General features: G+C 44.0%; 1 protein-coding gene across 1 annotated transcript in view; it reads right to left on the reverse strand.

The window, feature by feature from the left end:
* Positions 1–16,085, reverse strand: part of MTAP (methylthioadenosine phosphorylase) — a 34,397-nt gene extending 18,312 nt beyond the window's left edge. Inside the window, exons 1-5 of the mRNA XM_087957632.1 lie at positions 15,917–16,085; positions 15,720–15,828; positions 6,043–6,129; positions 4,984–5,042; positions 3,309–3,476 (exon numbers count right to left, since the gene is read on the reverse strand). Coding sequence (XP_087813758.1) covers positions 3,309–3,476; positions 4,984–5,042; positions 6,043–6,129; positions 15,720–15,752 — 347 coding nt within the window. The 5' untranslated portion in view covers positions 15,753–15,828; positions 15,917–16,085. The remainder of the gene's footprint in view (positions 1–3,308; positions 3,477–4,983; positions 5,043–6,042; positions 6,130–15,719; positions 15,829–15,916) is intronic.
* Positions 16,086–23,368: the final 7,283 nt, after the last annotated feature.

Below are 23,368 nucleotides of genomic sequence, written 5' to 3' on the forward strand. Positions count from 1 at the left end.
CAGTCTGCGGTTGGATTGAAAAAAGAGGAAGAGATTTAAGGACAGCCATTCCCTCGACTCTCCCAAGGTAGATTCTTTGGGGAGAGTCTAGGGCCGTGATGGCGAACCTATGGCATGCATGCCGGAAGTGGCACACAAAGCCACTTCTGCTGGCACACGTGAGGTTGCCCGGAAGAGCCTTACTGCGCATGCGTGCGCGGGTGGCCGCCTAACAGCTGATTGTCGGGTATCTTGCGCGCATGTACAGGGGTGCATGGGAGACATGTGCACATGATGCATGGTGTGCGGGGGGAGGCGTTGCACTGCATGCACAGGGGGCATGGGGGGACCCAGCACACATTGCCTTCTGGGTGCTGGCATGTGAGCGCGAGCACAATTTTTGGCATGGGAACTGAAAAAGATTAGCCACCACTGGTCTAGGGAGTGGCTGTCCTAAATCTCTTCCTCTTTCTTCAGTCCAATTCCAGCCTCTGTTGTCTCTGGTCTGGTTCTCCCCTCCCTGAATGTGTCTCTTCCTTCTTGGGAACCTACTACTTCACTGTAGTCCATCACAACACCTCTTCCTTCATAGACACAACCCATCACTATAGTTTTAGTCTGGCAAGATTCTGTCTATATGGTGTAAGAAAATAAAGACCTGAACTTTGGCTGGATTGTTCTATGACTATGTCATTCTTGGGCTGGGCCTGGCACAGATGGGTTTGGATATGTGAACTGCAGGAATCATAAACTCAGTTTGTGGGCAATGGCGGAAGAAATCAGAACACTGAGGACTGACTGCAGAGCTGGGCTTTTATAACAGATGGCTCACTTTATAAAAACATTCAGGATCCATTCCCGTTTCTTTAATAAATACTGTAACTGTTTCTACAGAATAGTAAGTGAAATTTGACAAGTCAATTGCACTTTTCATTTGTCTCCCAACAGTAATTCCTTTTGTGCAGAAGTAAAAGGAGGAAAAAGAGACCTAGAGTTGGTTTCAATGTGCTTTAATCCACCTAGTCAAAATACATAGTTGATATTGTGACTTGAATGCTGGTCTGTCTAATCTAGCTGAAAAAACTAGGTTTTGAGACCAGCTGTCTCAAAAAAATGCAGAAACCTTTCCTTCCTGTGCATCACATATATTAAAAGCTAAATGGATAAACCTTAAAGAGACATATGGCACATTTTCCTTGTGATTGGCTTAATAATCACTGCTCAAAAAAATAAAGGGAACACAAAAATAAGACATCCTAGATCTGAATGAATGAAATATTCTTATTAAATACTTTGTTCATTACATAGCAACTTTGTTCATTACATGCTCCTGATGAGGTGGCAGATGGTCTCCTGAGGGACCTCCTCCCACACCTGGACTAAAGCATCCCCCAACTCCTGGACAGTCTGTGGTGCAACGTGGCGTTGGTGGATTGAGTGAGATATGATGTCCCAGATGTGCTCAATTGGATTCAGGTCTGGGGAACGGGTGGGCCAGTCCATAGCATCAATGCCTTCGTCTTGCAGGAACTGCTGACACACTCCAGCCACATGAGGTCTAGCACTGTTGTGCATTAGGAGGAACCCAGGGCCAACCGCACCAGCATATGGTCTCACAAGGGGTCTGAGGATCTCATCTTGGTAACCTACTGGCAATCACGCTACCTCTGGCGAGCACATGGAGGGCTGTGTGGCCCCCTAAAGAAATGCCACCCAACACCATTACTGACCCACTGCCAAAACAGTGTTGCTGGAGGATGTTGCAGGCAGCAGAACGTTCTCCAGACCCTGTCACGTCTGTCACATGTGCTCAGTGTGAACCTGCTTTCATCTGTGAAGAGCACAGGGCGCCAGTGGTGAATTTGCCAATCTTGGTGTTCTCTGGCAAATGCCAAACGTCCTGCACGGTGTTGGGCTGTAAGCGCAACCCCCACCTGTGGACGCTGGGCCCTCATACCATCCTCATGGAGTATGTTTCTGACCGTTTGAGCAGCCATACACACATTTGTGGCCCGCTGGAGGTCATTTTGCAGGGCTCTGGCAGTGCTCCTCCTGTCCCTCCTTGCACAAAGGCGGAGGTAGCGGTCCTGATGCTGGGTTGTTGCCCTCCTACGGCCTCCTCCATGTCTCCTGATGTACTGGCCTGTCTCCTGGTAGCGCCTCCATGCTCTGGACACTAATCTGACACAGCAAACCTTGTTGCCACAGCTCGCATTGATGTGCCATCCTGGCTGAGCTGCACTACCTGAGCCACTTGTGTGGGTTGTAGACTCCGTCTCATGCTACCACTAGAGTGAAAGCACCGCCAGCATTCAAAAGTGACCAAACCATCAGCCAGAAAGCATAGGAACTGAGAAGTGGTCTATGGTCACCACCTGCAGAACCACTCCTTTATTGGGGATGTCTTGCTAACTGCCTCTGCTTTCCACCTGTTGTCTATTACATTTACACAACAGCATGTGAAACTGATTATCAATCAGTGTTGCTACCTAAGTGGACAGTTTGATTTCACAGAAGTGTGATTGACTTGGAGTTACATTGTGTTGTTTAAGTGTTCCCTTTATTTTTAATAAATTACATCTATCAAAAATAGTAAATTAAGAAGTTAGTTTTTTTTTATAAATTGCATCTATAAACAACAGTAAATTAAAGAGTCAGTGCGAGGTCAGAAAAATATCCTCTAACATCTCTCCACTTGCAAAAAGAGGGGAATGTGTCAATTTCCCAATTACTTTAAAAATACATTCAAAACATCTTGATGTTTTTTTTAAAGCTTCCATCCTCTCTCCCTCTGTTGTCCATCTATTCTCTCTTCCTAGCCATAGATTTATCTCCTGCTTCCCCACCCTTGTTGTACTTTCCTTTCTTGCGAACTTGGCAGAAGAGCTGGGGAATCTCAGCAGAATAGACTTATCCAAAGACATTTTGTTCTCTAAGGAGAGAAAGACAAATAGGAAGGCAGCCCGATACTTTTTCAACGCTGCCAAAGGACAGAAGTCTTTCAATAAGTAAAGCAGCATGATGGATTGTTTTTCTGGGGTGGGGTATCATCGTATGGTGATATGGAGAAATGTACGACAGTTTCTTAATCCCCTGAGACCTCTCCTCCTCTTCCTGTACATACTTCTGCATGAGAGGTTAGCTCTCTTCTTGGAATAAAACATTGTGCTAGCCATTACTGATTAAAAATAGCACTTAATGCATTTGACAGAAGTGGATTTTTGGAATGGTATCAAATTTAGCAGAATCTCTTGCCATATTAAGACTTGATTCTATTTCTGTTAGTTCTAACTCTACACAGAACCAGATTTCACCCCACCCCCACTTACCAGTCTATGAACTGGTCAATTATAACAAGATCTCCGGGCTGAATCTCTTCCCGTAATGAACCACAGGCAGTCGTCACTAATAGATGAGTGCAACCTTCTTCTTTTAGTGCCCACATATTGGCACGGAAATTGATATTTGTTGGCATGATAGAATGATGCCTCCCATGCCTAGGGAAAGAAGAGAGAGAAGGAATCTGGTTAAGACTAAAAACAGAATATAAAAATGGAGAATACATGGACAAGCTGCTTCTTGCCATCCGCATTGCAATCAGGAAGCGATACAGCAGACCGTGATTTGCTCTGACCCATTTCAGCTACAGATGCCGAAGTGTTTTCAGGTTGAAGGCTCATATCTGGCCTTTTTTGAATGATAGGACAATAGGCACATTCAGAAAGTGAGATGGGATAGAAAAAAATTACGTTTCGTTTCATTGCAATGGCATTGAAACTGTATCATTGTTTTCTCTATAGGACAGCTCATTTGTTGAAATGATTCCCCAGAGCACTTTTCTCAGGGGCTTTGAGTTTCATTGGAGCTACGGATAATTTATCCCAACCTTATGCAAATGTGAATTGAGGAGAATACTGGTCACCAAGACCAGGGTGAGAAGAAGTCAAACTGGGATTTAAACATGGTGGCCCCTTGTTGCAGTCCCTGAACTCACTTATTAGTGCTTAATGCTACAGCTATAATTTTAAGCATGGGAAGGATGGGGGGGGGGAGCAGCTTTTTGAGTAAGCAAGGTAGCAAGGAAAAGCTTCTAGAGTGGTCAATCCAGAATGGGCAGATTATCTATGTTACTCACCTTGTAGACCAGACGAGCAGACCTCAAGCTGCAGGTTATGAAGTTCTTGGTTCATATCTTAGATTTTTTTTAAAAAAAAAATGTGTTTGGACTGAGAGCCTTTATCATCCTTATACCCATAAGGGACTTTTTTTTTTCTTTGAGTCCTTGGTTTCTCTATCCTAAATCATAGTTCATTTGGCAAGGAAGCTCATAAGAAAATGAAAAAGCATAAATTAAGAAACTTAATCCATTCAATAAAGGTTTCTCCTATCCAGTTGTATCCGACTTTAGAGGATGGTACTCATCTGTTTCTTGGCTAAGGGAGCCACTGTTATCCGAAGACAATTTCCATGATCATGTGGCCAGCTGAGAGGCATGGAACGCTGATACCTTCCCACCAAAGTGGTACCTATTTATCCATTTGCATCATTTCAAACTAAGTTTGCCGCAGCTGGAGCAAGGAACGGGAGCTCATCCTGTCGCGTGGCGCTCAGGTCTTGAACCCCGACTGTCAGCTTTCCAACTGATAAGCTCAATGACTTTAACCACTGAACCATCCCGTCCCCAGTTCAATAAAGTATATAACCCTGTATTTGGAAGAATAGAGTAATTGATATAATCTTCAAACTCAAGATAGGCGATTCATGGTGATTATGTAATTTTTTGTGAAAGTTGCTACTTCCCACCACCCATACTATGCCTTTTATCAGCTGCCTGATTGGTGAGCCGGCTAGGAAGCAAGAAGAGATGATGGCACAAGGTAACTTTTGCAGAACAGCTGTCAATCCAATTTGCATTGTTATCAAGTTTGGCTTGATTATGATAAACGGCACATCACATTTTTTAATGCAACTCTAATTCATGTGTTTTAAAGGAATTTCACATACCTGGATAGAAGCACACAGTCAATGTTTTTTATCTTTCCTGAAATCAGTGCATCAGATGGCTGGAATTAAAAACAACCCACATTCAAACATATACTACAGAAGCATCATAAAACCCCACCAACAAATTAAAAAAATCTGATTTGCCACTAATCCAGGATCAAAGTGGAAATCCATTATGCACTACAATCCCACACATTAAATCACATGCAGAAATGAATCTCAATAGGTTTTGACAGACTCTGCTGCCAGCCAAAATTAAATGTACAAAAACCAATTACAAAGTCATGTTGTACATTCTTCAGAATATTATAATTCCAGCAGGGGTCCCCAACCCCCCCCGCCGCCCATGTCCTGGTGCAGGGCAGCAGCCCATTTGCAACTGGGCCATAGAAGTGGTGGGCAAGCGTACGTGCATACAGATACGTGTATGCCCAAAGCTGCATTCGTGGAAGTGGCATACGCTTGCACACGAAGACATCCCTTTTTCCCCCTACCCCCATATCGCCATCTTTGCCGACTCTGAATTACAGGATCAATAGCAGCAGGCCACCAAGCAGTAAATGGCTATTCTGGGACCTGACCGCTTGGGATTCTTAGTGAATGCTATGAGACTAATTCAAAGTACAGAACATCCCAGAAAGACAATTTTGCAGCATCAATAAGCGGCAGGAGGGGATCCAGCTCTGATTCTATGAGAAATATTCCACCGGTATGAGATTCTATGAGAAGTAATGAAAAGGACAGTAGCTAATAAATCTGAAACCTATACGAAGTCACACTTGTGAATACATCTATCCCACTGTACGTACCCAATATGTACAAGCCTTTTTCATGTGTAAATAAGGAGAGCTGAATTCGTGGCCCCGCAGCCAGCTGCCATGGAATCCCCTTGCAAGTGTTAATCAAGCTATGTTAAAAATCCAATCAAGCTGCAAAGGTACTGGGTGTTTTTTCATAAAAACCTATGAGAAATCCTTGGAAATATGGCACTACTTCATGTGTTTACCCTAGCACAATATACACGCACAAAACAAAGATGGCTTTGTTACCTATACACACCTTTCCGTATGGCGTATCAATGTGTTTCTCTGTTCGACCTTCTAATATCTCAGGATCATCCAGACCTGTCCCTCCGATAATTCCAATCTTCCAGAGAAGAAATATAGATTAGAAGACAAGATAAACGGATAAACTCTTCATGGATGTATTGTAACTTCACAATTTCTTTATTGCTTTATTTATTTTGATAAGACTGGCTAACACATCTCTTCAGCCTTAGGTGTCTTCCTTAATCACAGTGGAGGACAGATGGAAAAAGTACTAGAAACAGATGGCCACCAAGAGTTTCCACAAGGCATTTGTGTCAAAACAGGCACAGCAGCAAACCTCACTTCCTTTAGAAGCTGCCAGAAGCCCAGAAGAACAAATTCAACAACAACACTGAGAGGAACAGACCTGCCCCCTCCTTATCTCTGTTCTTGGTTCTAGATTGCCCAATCAACCCATACAGTTAGCAACGCTGGTAAAGTTTTCCTCTGATGAAGAGGAAATCTCTGTTCTAAAAACTGCAAGTCTTCCCGAAACCAGAAATATACACTGCTCAAAAAAATAAAGGGAACACTTAAACAACACAATGTAACTCCAAGTCAATCACACTTCTGTGAAATCAAACTGTCCACTTAGGTAGCAACGCTGATTGACAGTCAACTTCACATGCTGTTGTGCAAATGGAATAGACAACAGGTAGAAAGCATAGGCAGTTAGCAAGACATCCTCAATAAAGGAGTGGTTCTGCAGGTGATGACCACAGACCACTTCTCAGTTCCTATGCTTTCTGGCTGATGGTTTGGTCACTTTTGAATGCTGGTGGTGCTTTCATTCTAGTGGCAGCATGAGACGGAGTCTACAACCCACACAAGTGGCTCAGGTAGTGCAGCTCATCCAGGATGGCACATCAATGCGAGCTGTGGCAAGAAGGTTTGCTGTGTCTGTAAGGGTAGTGTCCAGAGCTACCAGGAGACAGGCCAGTACATCAGGAGACGTGGAGGAGGCCGTAGGAGGGCAACAACCCAGCATCAGGACCACTACCTCCGCCTTTGTGCAAGGAGGGACAGGAGGAGCACTGCCAGAGTCCTGCAAAATGACCTCCAGCGGGCCACAAATGTGCATGTGGCTGCTCAAACGGTCAGAAACAGACTCCATGAGGGTGGTATGAGGGCCTGACGTCCACAGGTGGGGGTTGTGCTTACAGTCCAACACCGTGCAGGACGTTTGGCATTTGCCAGAGAACACCAAGATTGGCAACTTCGCCACTGGCACCCTGTGCTCTTCACAGATGAAAGCAGGTTCACACACACATGTGACAGACGTGACAGGGTCTGGAGACGCCGTGGAGAACTTTCTGCTGCCTGCAACATCCTCCAGCAACACCGTTTTGGCAGTGGGTCAGTAATGGTGTGGGGTGGCATTTCTTTAGGGGGCCACACAGCCCTCTATGTGCCTGACTGCCATTAGGTACCGAGATGAGATCCTCAGACCTCTTGTGAGACCATATGTAGGTGCGGTTGGCCCTGGGTTCCTCCTAATGCACGACAATGCTAGACCTCATGTGGCTGGAGTGTGTCAGCAGTTTTTGCAAGACGAAGGCATTGATGCTATGGACTGGCCCACCCGTTCCCCAGGCCTGAATCCAATTGAGCACATCTGGGACATCATGTCTCACTCCATCCACTAATGCCACGTTGCACCACAGACTGTCCAGGAGTTGGGGGGATGCTTTAGTCCAGGTGTGGGAGGAGATCCCTCAGGAGACCATCCGCCACCTCATCAGGAGCATGCCCAGGCATTGTAGGGAGGTCATACAGGCACGTGGAGGCCACACACACTACTGAGCCTCATTTTGACTTGTTTTAAGGACATTACATCAAAGTTGGATCAGCCTGTAGTGTTTTTTTCCACTTTAATTTTGAGTGTAACTCCAAATCCAGACCTCCATGGGTTGCTAAATTTGATTTCCATTGATACTTTTTATGTGATTTTGTTGTCAGCACATTCAACTATATAATGAACAAAGTATTCAATAAGAATATTTCATTCATTCAGATCTAGGATGTCTTATTTTTGTGTTCCCTTTATTTTTTTGAGCAGCGTACTACTTGTCTAGACTTCAGTTCCCAAACATCCACAAATCTCAGAATGAGCGTTGGTAGAAGTTACCGTGAACGCCCTTTCTATTTATGCTACGAGAGAGCCCAGGATGGGTTGACTCCTTCCCATGATGTCATAGCTGAGTCTGTATTAAGATATAAAAGCCAGCCCCCGAGAGAGACCCCAGCTTTGGCGAAGATACTTGACAGACTGTAAGGTGTCTCTGAAAGCCCAAAATAAACACAGAAATATGTCTTACCCTCTCCGGACAAATCAAGGGAGGGACTGGGCTCTCTTGCAGCATAAAGGGCATTCACGGTAACTTCTACCAACGCTCATTCTTCTTCATGCTGCATCGAGAGCCCAGGATGGGACATACCAAAGCTTGCATGTCCACGGGCGGGTCCTCGTCTGGCTCATGACATCGACTGTGGAAACACTCGTTGAAGCACCCGTCTGCCAAAGGCTGCAGTCGCCAAGGCAAAAGCATCCAGACGGTAGTGTCTAATGAAAGGAGATGGGGATGTCCACGTGGCCGCATGACAAATCTCCTCCAAGGATGCTTGGGTCGCCCAGGCAGCAGAAGTGGCCGCGCTTCTGGTAGAGTGCGCCGTCAGACCTCAGGGAACCGGAAGGGCCGCAGCTTTGTAGGCCTGCTCAATGCAAGACCTGACCCACCTGCTAATAGTAGGAGAAGAGGCCTTGTGCCCCAAGTGAGAAGGGAAAAAGGAAGCAAACATGGCTTCCGACTTTCTGAAGGAGGAAGTGCACTTAATGTATATTTAAGAGCCCTTCTTATGTCTAGCTTATCCAGAGAAGATGGGCGAGGACCTGCTGAAGGAGAAGCGCACTGTTCCTTGACCATGTCCAGGAACAAAATGGGAGAAGGCAAAACCTCTGCATGCACTACATACATGGAGAAGAGCGAATCCCCTGGGCTAGAGGGATTTCCTTGTGGTTCGGGAGCCACTTCCTCTGGCGACAGCTTGGCAGTGACCAAGGCCTTGCTGAGTAATGGTCTGAAGAGAGTAGGTTTGAAGACTAATGCAGAGGATGTCTGGGCAAGAATCCACTTCCTCTGAAAGATTTTGGTCAAAAATTTCACCCTCTTCACACTCTGAATGAGAAGAGTAACTGTGTTCAGATGGTGAAGGCCTTCCTTCCTCATCAACTTCCTCCCATTCTGGTAGAGAAGAATGGACCCTGAGGTCCTGAGGCCTGTGTAAATCATGATGATGAGGCAAGGAACTTATAGATTGAGAAGAGAGAAGGGCCTGAACCCTTTCCAGAGGTTGAAGAATTTGCTTGAAGCCTTCAGCCAATCCCTGCCTAATGGCTGATGAGACAACATCTTGGATATCCCTTAGTCTATGCTCAAAGGCAGAGGCAGAAGGCCGAAGGCCCGCTGCTGTGAGAGTGAAGGTGGCTTCAGGCCTAGATTGAGGAGAGGTTCGAGGCCTGGAGGGAAGGGGAGGAGCATAGGGCACAGAAGCCTGTTGGAAATAAGGCCCAGATCTGCTTAAATCCTGAGGATCTGACTGTACAGCAAGAGCCTCAGGAGACCAGGATGGAGGATGGAAAGGCTCATAGATAACTTCTCCTCCCTTGGGAGGGCTTGGTTGGGGCCCACGAGTATCACCTGAAACATGCTATAGTTGCACTCCCTTCTGTTGAATAGTTCTGTTGAACTGCCTCTCTAGAGCTGCATGTCTGCGCTTCTCTGCCCTCAATTCAGCCTGAGTTGCCTTCTTAGGGGCTAGAGCCTTAGCTTTGATTTTAGCAGCCAACTCCCTCTGGACTGATTGGGTGCGTTGCCTACGTCTTTTTCTCCTATTGGGCTTAAGAGACTGTTCCACTGGGGGGAAAAGCTCTGCTAGAGCCTTATCTTGCTCCATTTGTAAAATAAAGGCTCTTGCGTTGGAAAGAAGCTGTTTAGAAATTTTTCTATTAAGCCCCTTAGGGTATAAATGGCGCCCAGGCTTACAAAATGGCCGCTCACCTCGTGGTGGAAGGCTTGAATCCAAGATGGCCGCTGACTACAGGAAAACAGGCTCCAAGATTGAAGAATCGCTCCTTAGGCTATACAGAGCCCCGAGCGAAGTCAGCAAGGGAAAAACACAGCAACCAGCTACACGATCAGCTGGCTTGAGCTCTTATCAGTTTGCCGAGTTTACGATCGCTCCAAACTGCAGGCGTGGGGGAGGTCTGCAGACACTGCCCAGCTTGCCTGCACAGAGCTCTGTAAAGCTGCTCCCAACGTTGCAAGAAAAAGAGAGAGAGAGAGAGAGAGAGAGAGAAAGAAAGAGAGAGAGAGAGAGAGAGGCCCAGATCCCTGGGAGCTGCTTGAAGAGAGGAAAAATGTACTGAAGATCGCTGGTGATTGCTATCTAACAGAACGCTTTCAGAGACACAGCTACTGACTGAAAGGAGCTGAGTCAAAAGTTGAGGTCTCTCCCAGAGGCTGGCTTTTATATCTTAGTACAGACTCAGCTACGGCGTCATAGGAAGGAGTCAACCCATCCTGGGCTCTCGATGCAGCATGGAGGAGAAGCATCAAAGCTGGAGAAAGCTCATATGTAACACTAGAGAAGTAGCTTCTGGATCTTTCTACTGCAAAGGTCTTCAAACTTGACAAGTTTAAGACTTGTGGACTTCAACTCCCAGAATTCCTGAGCTAACATGACTGGAAGATGAATTCTGGGAGTTAAAGTCCACAAGTCTTAAAGCTGTCAAGTTTGAAGATCCCTGTTCTACTACATGAGATAGAATGGGCAACGCCAGACCAGAGCTCTTCACCTGTTGCTCAATTAGCTCTTTTGGCTACTTGATGTCTTAAACCTTATTTATTTCTAAAATTTGCCGCCTATCTCCTCATGGTGCTACTCTCAGTGGCTTACAACAATAAAGGAAGAAAATGAAAGGCGTGTAAACAGAACAGAGTGAAAGAATAGAATAAAATAAACAGTGAAAAAGGAATACACTGAGAGTATATCGACAAATCTTGCCACTTAATTTCTCCACAAGAAAGCTAAAAACACAACTTCAAATAAAGCTTTTAAAAATCCAGGCCAAAATATTTTTTTGTATCCCAACTTTATTATTTTTATAAATATCTCAAAATGGCGAACATAGCCAACATACATTCTTTCTCCTAATTTTCCCACAACCACAACCGTATGAGGTGGGTAGGTTTCACAGACAGGCCTGCAACCCCCAAGATCAAATCACTGGCCACATGGCTACAACTTCCAAACCAAAGATTGTCCACTCATGTGGTATGGAAATTATCCTCCATCGCATTGTTTCATTATTAACTCTGTATATTACCAGGATTCTCTAGGACTCATGCTTCTCTAGGGAAGTACTCTTATAGCACCTAATTTCCACTTGTAAATTTACTTAGGACACACCTTCTGCTATTGCATGTAATAAGGCAAGATAAAAGAGCAGTAAATAAACAAACCACTTTTAAGGAACCTTAGGATACTTTTTTCTGGTCCCTTGGCAGAAGTCTAAGAATGGCAAGATTCCGTAAAGTGTTGCTTTAAAAGTCAAATTAGTAAAGAAGCCATTGATTGTGACACACAGATTTTTTTTAAAAAAAGCAAAGCCCTATTTGATATCAATCCTACAGAAGTTCTTAAAATATCCTGTTGTATTTTTAACTACATAGTTTTTATGACATTATATATAATTAGAACTTTGCTTTCCTTAGGACAGAAGGCAAGGGTCTTTTGATATTTGCCATAGATTCTGTGTGACATATTATCACATAATGGGAATTTGATAGTTAATGGGCTGGTTGAACAAGAAAGCCCCAAAACAATAGGCAGAAGGGACGAGAATTATGTAAATACAGTAATTTATCTACTATACTGTATGACATGATCTTGGCAAAGTAATTGCTTTTCTGTTATCTAAGGTGAATCAGATATAAGCAACTTTATTATGGAGACTTACTCACAAAAATATTTCCTAACATCACTGACTTAATCACTCCCAGATAATATGGTAGATAATACCATACAACAGGGGTCGCCAACCTTTTGGACCTCAGGGACCACCAAAATCATAATTTTATATCCCAGGGACCACTAACCGGTTCTGTGGCCTAATTTGTGGGTGTGCCTTGGTGGTCATGGCTTGTATGTAAATATTATACATATTTATATAAATATTTAATTTTTTTATAAAAAAGAGCAACGTTTATCCAAAATCAGGCAAAGCAGGCAGATTGAGCTGCTCACAGAATCATTCAGTGATCTATCTATCTGCCATCGGCTAGCTCAGTCTCTCAAATTTGCTTGCCCTGAGTCCGCACTGAATTTGCTTTCAAAGGTTACCTAGAAAGCAAGAAATCCAACCATTTTCGGCTTCCTAGCTAATCTAAATCTCCTGGCACAGCAGAAGAGATGATGATCAGAAAAAGGAAAAATAGAAATTTAGCAGGCAAGTTTACTGGGTAAAGAGTGAGTGGGCAGGGAGGTTCCCCCGGGCCATGTGGGCTGCACAGCCTTGTGTTTCTGCGCATCCTGGATTAATTGCTGGGGTGGTGGTGCTCTGGGGGTGAGATTTCTCTGCGGCCCACCAAAATTTTCTCACGGCCCACCGGTTGGTGACTGCTGCCATACAAGACACTCTGCATTTTGATCCAAGTTAGTCCTCAATTTACAAGCATTTGTTTAGTGACCGACTGTAAAAGGTGACTTATGACAATTTTTCACCTGTAGCACCCCCATGATCAAATTTTGGGCACTTGGCAACTGGCATGTATTTATGACAGTTGCATTGTCCTGGGGTCATACAATCACCATTTGTTAACTTTCCCAGCTGGCTTTCAACAAGCAAGGTCAATGGGGGAATCCAGATTTGCTTAACAACTGTGTGATTCACTTAACAACTCCAATGCTTCATTGAACTACTGTGGCAAAATGGTCATAAAATGAGGCAAAGTTCACTTAACAACTGCCTTGCTAAGCAATGGAAATTTGGGACTCAACTGTGATCTTAAGTTGAGGACGACCTGTACAGTAGAGGGAGATAAGATATAAAAGTCTACCTTAGTCCATGGGAACTGCATGTTACAGGCCTATAAGAACATGGGTTGACAAATTTGTTTCAGTCTATGTTCTCCCATCCAAACCTTGACCTATGAATGGTTTGATTGATGAAGCTGCAGTTTGGCTAGGTGGACAATGCTCTCTAAAACAGGGGTTGCCAACTTTTTGGACCTCAGGGACCACCAAACTCATAATTTACAATCCCGGGGACCACCAATATGAATTTGACTGACGGTGCCTTGCTGACATTGGTGGGAAAGTCTGTCCCATATTCCAGAACTGCAGTAGCCACAGGATTGGCCCTTTGGTCATCCCGGAGCAGCTGCTGCTTTGGGATGACCAAAGGGCCAATCTTGTGACTACTGCAGCTCTGGAATATGGGACAGACTTTCCCACCAACATCAGTAAGCCACCCTGGGGCGGATTTCCCTCCTCCGCCATTGGTCTTACCTTCCAATTCCAGCTCACATGGCTCTACTCAAGGTAAGGTTTGTGCTCAGCCGAAAGGTGGGGTCCAATGGATGGGTGGGTCATGTGGTGGCACAGCCTTGTGTTCCTGTGCAGCCTGGATTAATTGTTTTGGAAGGAGTGCTGGGGGGGGGAACATTTCTCTGTGGACCACCAAAATTTTCCGGCGGACTAGCAGTGGTCCCTGGCCCGCTGGTTGGCGACCACTGCTCTAAAACAGTGTTCTTTTGACTTCTTTGTAACAGAAGACAGGCTTAGTGGATTTCGCTACTATAAACCACACGTTTACCTAACTAAATACATTTTTGTCTGACCACAAAGAACAGGAAGGAACTATAGCGGCTTCCTTGGTGAAGGAGGGAAGCAACCTGGGACTAAGAAGAAAGTTCCTAACAGTGAGGACAACTAACCAAGGGAACAATAGCTTGCCTTCCTTCAGAAGTTGTGGGTGCTCCATCACTAAAGATTTTTAAGAAGAGACTGAACAGTCAACTTGTCTGAAATGGTATAGGATTTCCTGCTTGAGCAGGAGGCTGGACTAGAAGACCTCCAAGGTCCCTTCCAGCTGTATTCTGATCAATCAAAAAGTGACTTTATTACTGGTAGCAACATGCAGATCATGAAAAGCTAGTCACGGTTGAACCTGGTTAGCACTTAGATTGGGAAATATCAGAAGAATCAACCCGGAATATTAAAACATATGCATCTCTCAAAACAGCCAACAGATTTCCATCGGGCACACAAGAAAAAACATGCATTCCATCAGTTCAAGAGTGGAGCACGCTCAGGTATAGGTTGCTAGTTTTTGTTAAGTTTTAAGGTATCTGCATAGCGTCTGGTTTTTTTTTTCCAGATCTGCTTTGTGCATCAGCAGAACAGCGGGAGAAAAAAAATTCAACCTCACAGGTAGGGCTTTGTTTCTATCGTACAGGTAGCCCTCAACTTCCAACCACAATTGAGCCCCAAAATTTAGGTTACCAAGCCAGAAATTTGTTAAGCGAGCTTTGCCCCATTTCACGACTTGTCTTGCCACATTTGTTAAGTGAATCACTTGCAGTTTGTTAAATTAGTAACACGGCTGTTAAGTGAATCTTGTCCCAAGGTTGCAAAGAGGGGATCCCATGACTCCGGGGACAATCCGTCATAAATATAAATCAGTTTTCAAGCCCTTGACCACAATGATGGTTTAAGTGTAAAAATTGGTCCTGAGTCGCTTTTTTCATTCAGTGAACTATTGTAAGTCGAGGACTACCTCTATTACTTTCCACGGCATCTAAAGAGCCTCCAAAACCCAGTACAACAGTACTCCAAAGCCCAGCGATCTCCAGTTTCAAATTCCAAGGAGAGAAAAAACAACAACAGGAGCTCTCTATCGGTTGCATTGTGCTTGAAGGAGGCAGGCAGCCCCACGATCTATCCAGCTCCTGGCTTTCCATCTGAAAACTGGGAGAAAAATAAATCCAGCCTCATGGCCGATCCGCAGAAGGATCAAAAAAAAAAAAAAAAGAGGCGGGTGGAAAACAGGTCGAATAAAGTCCAACGCAAGCGGAGCCAAAAGGGTTGGTTACAAGATAAGTAGGAGATCTATGGTGGCAAAGCTGAAAAAACCCTTTTCGAAAACCGGATTTTTTTTTGCCACGATCTGATTCCCCGCTCTTTCCCCCTTTTTGCAGCAGCAGCAACAACAACAAAAAACGTTTACACAACTCACACTTTGCGCGCCTTTGCTCTGCAGTAAATCTTCCTGGGCTTCCAGCCGGGAGAGCGGAAGTTTTACAGTAAACCCCTCCGTCCCAGTCCCCCGTCCGAGAAGCCAGGCACCACCGCCGCCGCCGAAGAGAATAAGCGCTGATTCTTAGGCCGGCCCAAAAGGTGCGGCGAGTCGGTCTCTTCGGAGCTTCTCCCCCCCGTGCCGAGGCCCCGCGGGCACCTCTTTGCAGAGCCCCGAGGAAACCGCTCGGTTTTTTGGGGTGGTGGTGGTGGAGAAGATTCCTCCCCACCCCGCTCCCCAAAGCCGAGGGGGCGCTCGACGAAAACGGCGGGCTAAAGAAGGCTCCTTACCTTCACGGCCGAGCAGACGGCAGATGCAGCCATGTTCGCCCGGAGAAAGAGGAAGGAAGGAGGCGGTGCCGACTTCTCCGCCCAGGGATGGGTCTTCGTGCCGGGAAGCCTGAAATATGGGAGAAAGGGGAAAAAAAAAATTCCAGCGTCTCGCCTTGGGCCGATATCGTTGCGCGAGTCGTCGTCCCCCCACTCACCCGGTTTTTCTTTCGCTCTTCAGTGACGGAGGATTTGCAGCTCTTTTTTTTTTAAAAAAAAAAAAATTATTTCATTTATCTCTTGGCTTTGTAGAGCCGTCCAAAAACTGAGGGCGCCGCGCCTCGTCAGGCCGAGGCGATTTCCAACCCCGGCACACGTTTGAAAGCCGCCCAAAATCGATTTGTGAGGGAGGGGGGGGGGAGGGGGGAGAAAAGAAAACAAAATGTGGTCCTCGTGATCCAATGGACGTATCCGGGCTTTGATTTTCTGCTGAGCTCAATTTGGGACTCTGATCAAACGGGAGGGAGGAAAGATTTCTCTCACACAAATATGGAAGAGAGAGAGAGAGAGTGTGTGTGTATCCAGTCTTCTTTTTTAGGGTGTCTTCTTAGACCAAGGAATAAAATGGAGGGAAAGCTTATAAGCAAACAAAAATTGTGACGTTGTACAGTGTTTATGGACATCTTGGATAATCTAATGCAGTGTTTTAATTTTGTGGTGGGGAAGCCTGTTCTTAAATAAAGTTCGTTTTAGCATTGATTTTGTTATTGAAAAGGAAATTATTTCTGCTCTTGGGGGGTCGGAAAGAGAAGCACTAAAGCAGACCTGGTTAATGCTTTTGAATGGGAGAATCGAAAATCCCATGGTTGTAGCAGGAACTCATAAAAATTCCAGAAGATGGCAATAGCAAGCTATGATCACCTTATTGGAAGGTAATTATTTAAACTTGTATGTGTGTTTTGGATGGAACAGCCAGGTGGCATCGCTAACCTTGACTGATCTGAGATACTGAAAAGATTGGATCTGGTTAGTATTTAGATAGGAGGAGGCAGACTTGGAAATTATTCTCTAATGTACGAGTAGCCTGGCCTGTTCCTTGCATATCAACCAAACAACTGAACAATTTGTTTCCCATCACTCCCAAAATGCAGTACATGATATAAGGATATAGACTGCAGGAAGGCAATTTTTCATTAAATGTTACAAAAACTTTCTTATAGCAAGAAGAGCTTGGCAGTGGAACTGATTATCCAGAGAAGTGATAACACTCTGAATTGAAGAAGAAATGAAGAAGCTTCTTGGAAGAGAAGCAAAGTGTCTTTAAGGAAAAACAAAGTCCAGTTGCCTCTTGAAAAATTATCTTTGAGACAGCCATGACCTGGATGACTAGAGAATCTGTATAGATATGATAAGATTTGCTTCACAGTAAATGTTCAAGATGAGGCTAGGCAGCAGGAAACTTTGAGGATGATATGGACTAGTACCTACATTATTGATCCGACATAGTTTAGAAATGTTTTAATATTGCTGACCAAAGGTTTGCCCCCTGATCTATCAAGATAACGCAGGGATTTCCACCCTGAAGACTTGATAGTTTTCCAGTTACCTAATTTGGCAAGCTTGTCTGTCTTGAGATACTGAATTTTGTTGTTATATACAAATGGAATACATCAACATGCTTTGTTCACTTTCAGAAGTGAATTACTACCAACCTGCCTTCCATTGAGGACCTGTATCCTGCACGAGTCAAAAAGAGGGCTGTTTACAAACCCCTCACATCCCGGACATAAACTGTTTCAGCTCCTTCCCTCAAAACGACGCTATAGAGCACTGCACACCAGAACAATTAGACACAAGGACAGTTTCTCCCCGAATGCCATCACTCTGCTAAACAAATAATTCCCTCAACACTGTTCAACTATTACAAAGTCTGCACTACTATTACTGTTAATCTTCTCATCGCTCATTATTACTCATCCCCTCCCACTTGTGACTTGTATGACTTTTATGCCACCAGATAATAACTGAATGCACCAATTATCACATTAAACAAGAGGAAAACCTACGCACCAATTCCACTCGCGCTTTCTACAATTTTGTAAAAAACAAACTAAAGACTCAAGGTCCATCCCACCCCTGAAAGGACCTAATGGTAAAGACTGCAACGACGACACTATTAAAGCCAACCTCTTTAACACATTCTTTGGCTCAGTATTTGTAAACAGCAATGGATCATGCCTAGTATTTCCTAGTCGAACCACAGACAACTACAATGATCTAATACATATCAATTTTACAGAAGACAATGTTGAAAAAGCACTACGCAATCTAAAACCATCTCTATCTATTGGACCGGATGGAATATGTGCCTACTTCTTTAAAAAGCTATCCACTGCCATAGCCGAACCTCTAAGCATAATCTTTGAAAAATCTTTCAGGACCCGCTCCTTGCCAAAACTATGGTCACAAGCCACAGTCATCCCCATCTTCAAAAAGGGAGACCCCAGCCTAGTTGGAAATTACAGACCAATCTCCTTATGCTGCGTCACCTGTAAAGTCATGGAATCAATTATTAACCAATCCATCATCCTCCACTTAGAAACAAACAACCTACTCTCTAATAAACAATTTGGTTTCAGGAAAAAAACTATCATGTAATCTGCAACTCTTACACTGCAAAAACATACGAACTACACAACTCGATCAGGACAAAGCAATAGATGCAATCTACATTGCTTTTGATTTAGTGGTACATGACAAACTACTCCTAAAACTAAAATCTTACAGTATCTCTGGACATCTGCATAACTGGAAAGAAGCATTCCTGTCAAACAGACAACAAATGGTCAAAATTGGGAGTGTCAAATTCTGTACCTGTCAACAGTGGTGTCCCCCAAGACAGTGTTCTAGGACCAACTCTTTTCATACTCTACATAAATGACCTCTGTGATCATATCAAGAGCAACTGCGTTCTCTTCACTGATGATGTAAAGCTATTCAACACCACAGACAATACTGCTACCCTTCAAAAAGACCTTGACTATGTATCAGAATGGTCAAACAAATAGCAACTTCAAATATCAAATAAATGCTCAGTCCTACATATTGGCAAAAAAAAATCAGAAAATAAAATACAAGCTGAATAGTCCAAACTCCTCTACTCCTCTACTCAATTTCCACTCCTCTACTCATTTTCCACTCCTCTACTCATTGCAGAATACCTTATGCCACCAGACTCGAAATTCTAGACCTAGAAAATCTAGAACTATGCCACCTTCGGTCCGATCTAAGTATAGTATATAAAATCATACATTGCAATGTCCTACCTGTCAATGAATACTTCAGCTTCAACCATAACAACACAAGAGCAAACAATAGATACAAACTCAAGGTTAATCGCACCAAACTTGATTGCAAGAAATACGACTTCAGCAACAGAGTGGTCAATGTCTGGAATACTGTACCTGACTCTGTGTTTTTTTTCCCCAAACCCCAAAAACTTTAACCTTAGACTGTCTACTATTGACCTCACCCCTTTCCTAAGAGGTCTGTAGGGGGCTTGCATAAGCGCACCAATGTGCCTACCGTCCCTGTCCTATTGTTTCTTTTATTTCTTTTATTTATTTTTCTTATATGTATCCATGTATTCATAACTATGTTTTTACTTATGCCTATTATCTTGTAAGCAATTGACAAAAATAAAAATAAATAAATAAATGACTGTAACTTTGTTGCTTGTATCCTTACGATTTATATTGACTGTTTCCTAGTATGATTTGATTGCTTATTGTACCCTATGACTATCATTAAGTGTCATACCTTATGATTCTTGACTCTTTATGAATGTATCTTTTCTTTTATTTACACTGAGGGCATATTCACCAAGAGAAATTCCTTGTGTGTCCAATCACACTTGGCCAATAAAGTATTGTATTGTATTGTATTGTATTGTATTGTATTGTATTGTATTGTATTGTATTGTATTCCATTCTATTTCATTCTATTCCATTCTATTCCATTCAAGTGACATGACCATATCCATACCATCTTTGTAAATGGTGAAAGGACCAGAGGAATATTTGGGGTGGCTTATCTTATAATCCTTTTTGTTACATCAGTTGTCAGTCTGGCTATCAGTAGCATTATTTATAGGTAAGCCCAGTTAGTAGAATCTTTCCTAGGCTAGATAAAGAATCTAATCCCTGTCTAGATGCCCATTCAAGGGATTGTCAAGGGCCAATTGGAGAATTTTCTTAATGATTTTTTGGTTTTTTTGAGCTATCTTTTTGAGCTTCTCTGTTAAGGAGTGAACTGTAACTCATTGTAATGCCTAGTCCCTTTCCTCATGTATGAATATTTTTTTCAGTCTTCCCCCAACAACCAAGTGACTCTGACTTCCTCATGGACTTCGCTTGTCAGAAAGTTGCACATGACTGCAACCGTCATAAATATATGCCAAGCATCCAAACTTTGATTACATGATTGCAGGGATGCAGCAACAGTCGTTAGTGTGAAAAATGGTCATAAGTCACTTTTTCTCGTGCCGTTGTAACTTTAAACGATCACTAAACAAATGGTTGTAAGTCGAGGACTACCTGTATAACTATCTCAGACTTTGAGAGATCCTGTTCTCCCATATTAAAGTAATAGGTATTGTCCCCAAAATTCCACTAGATGGCTCCCCCTGCAAATCTTGGCATATTGGCTGTATTCAAACTTTAGAATGAAACCTATTTCTATAAATGCTGACAAAGCTCAGGAGTAGATTTTAATAGGACAGAAAAACCTGGGTGATATTCCAATCTCTGGTTAAAAGCTACCTGTCTGTGCAGGGAATAAGAGTTGGCAATGACTTGGTGGCACATAATCAATTAGAACTGCGTTTAACTGATTATTACTCTCCTATTTTTTCCTCTGCAATCACCTCTCTATGAAATAGGCTGGGCTGGGAAACAAATACGTACCCCAAATCATCCAGCGTGATATCGGACTGGACCCTGGTCTCCCTGGGGTCAGCCCAACACATTTAACCCTCTATTATTCCCCCCCCCCATGCCAATAAAGATTGCCTCCTTCAATAAGCTCTGAATAAAATGCATTTTTATTTCAATTAGGAGCAAATCCTCCCCCAACAACCCATGTGCCAATGTTGAGCATCTTTTAATCTGAGGACAGTTTTGATTGGATCAAATTTGAATAATTCAGCTTCCTCATCCAGTGGCTTTCAGAAGCTTAACAGAAAAATGAGGAACCCTTTCAGAAGTTTCAGCAGCATTGCTATTAGTGAGAGATCCCAAAAAATGCAGCACGGTTCAATTTCTTGGGGTGTCAGGTTCAAATCCAAAGTAAACTGTGGATGCTCCTTGTATAACTTTCATCAGTCATTATCTCAAAGCGTTATTATGAGAATTAAGTGAGAAGAAGGAATATATATCTCTGAGAAAGATAGACAGTTTAGAAACAGAAAATATAAATAAACAACTGAACATAAACATATATTGCTTTGAATTTCTGGGTGAAAGCCTTCAACAAATAAATAACAAATTATGGGAGTTGTCAGGGCTAATTTTTTGAAAAATGCATTTGTAGTTCCTAAAAGATGCGCCTACACATTAGCAGCCTCTATGCTTCCAATCTGAAAAATGGGTCAATGCTTTCAGGAATATTTTTGAAGGGCTTGGTTTTGCCTCTTGTATGCTGCATTTATGGGATTTGGCATTTAGCCATTCTTGTTTTGGATAGTTAGCATATATATTACATTGTTTTGTAATATAACACCAAGTATATAACACAAAAGAGCTAGTGCTAAGGGATTTGTAAATTTGTGGGAGAATTGCATACCAAAGAGAATATTTTAATGAGAGCCATATTTGCAATGCTTGCAGGGATCTACAAACTAGACTTTTCTTTTTTAGACATTTGTAGGTGTTTGTGCATCTTACAATCAAAGGCTTCCAATGAAACAGGTACCTACTCTTACCCACCTACAACCAACAGATCATAATGCATGCAAAATTATCTGACGTTTTAACGTTCTAGAACAGGGGTGGGCAAACTACGGCCCGCGGGCCACATCCGGCCCATTGGTCTGTCCAATCCGGCCCGCCCCTGAAAAAAATTGCTGGGCGTGGCGTATTGCCCTGCGCCGCGTGGCCCCAAAGCTGCAAAACAGTGCGGGGCGCTCGCGGGTAGGAAAGAAAAGAAGAACTTTGCAAAGGCCTCGGCTGGGAGTTGAAATCACCTTCGAGTGCGACCTCTCTGAAGGTGAGTCCCCGCCGATCCCCCTTTTTTCCGGGGCTTCCAGGCTTAAACTTTGCAAAGGCAAAGTTTGCAGGCGGAGCGTCTTCCGGTCGAGGAGCAGGAAGGGTTCCGCCCGGCGGGCGGGCGGGCTGCTGGAGCGGCTGCTTGGAGCCACCTAAAGCTAGGCCGCTGCTGGTGGAGCCTTGCCCTGCCTTGGTGCCCCGTTCCCGGCTCGGGCGGTCCTGCTCGGGCGGCACTTTAAAAGCCTGCTCCCAGCACCCAAGCAACTTCCCAGCAACTTGCGGCTTCCTTTTTCCTCGCGGGCGCTCGCGCCTGGCCCCGAGCCGCACAGCGGAGGGAAGCCCGGCGGGCAGGCGGGCTGCTTGGAGGAGGCGACCCAGCGGTGCTCCGGCAGCAGCAACAGGCAGTTCCACCCGGGCTCCGCTCAGGTGTCCGGCTGGGGCTGTCAGGAGTTGCTACCGCTGGCGCAGCTCCAGTCCAGCGTTGCCTTGGGAAGGAAAAGGCAAAACCAGGAGCCGCTGAGCCTGAGCCTCCGGTGCCGCTGCTGCCGTTGCAAAGCACCACCACGGCTCTTCCTTTTTGCCTTTCCCTTCCCGAGGCAACACGGGACTGGAACCGCGCCGGCGGTAGCAACTCCTGACTCAGGGGCCTCCGAGGGAGGGAAGGAGGAGAAGAGGGGGGAAAGGGTGGGGGGGCGATTCCCAAAAAATCTTGTGCTGACCTGGCCCGTCTGTCAAATTTTAAAAGTCAATGCGGCCCCGAGCCAAAAAGTTTGCCCACCCCTGTTCTAGAAGCATTAACTTCCTAAATGCGCAATGTGCAATCATATTTAAATAACTTGCAAGGACAGAAAACTATCTGCTATATATCTGTGTATATAAATAACTTTATTTTCCTGAAAGTGGCACTAAATTTACATATTGCTGTATTATAAATGAAGGCAGTATAATAATTTGTCTTTAGTTTATTAGCACATTATCTTGACTAGATAATATTGTTTAGGGTTTTTTAAAAACATTTTTTTAAATGATATGAAATCTTTGTCTAGATTCCATGGGTGGGATTCAAATTTTTTAACAACCGGCTCTGTGGGCGTGGCTTAGTTGGTGGGTGCGGCTTGGTAGTCATATTGTAACTTTGAATGGTCACTAAATGAACTGTTGTAAGCCAAGGATTACCTATAGAAAAATACAAAAAGCTTCTTTGCTTGCAAAAAGCTGCCCTAAATACCAATCATTAGATTAAAAATACCTGCAAGCCAGTGTTACAAATCAGGCAGAGTGCCAGAGCACCTTGAGGAATTAAAATAGTTAAAATGCAATGCTAACTATCAGCAGCCAACTCTTGCTCATAAAGTGAAACCCTTTAGCAGAGAGGTCATTTAAGCTCTCCAGAAAAAGCACACCCAG

Source organism: Notechis scutatus, chromosome 2 (assembly GCF_049901735.1).
Source record: "Notechis scutatus isolate UNSWTSFEM ecotype Mainland chromosome 2, rNotScu1.2, whole genome shotgun sequence".
Classification (NCBI taxonomy): Eukaryota; Metazoa; Chordata; class Lepidosauria; order Squamata; family Elapidae; genus Notechis; species Notechis scutatus.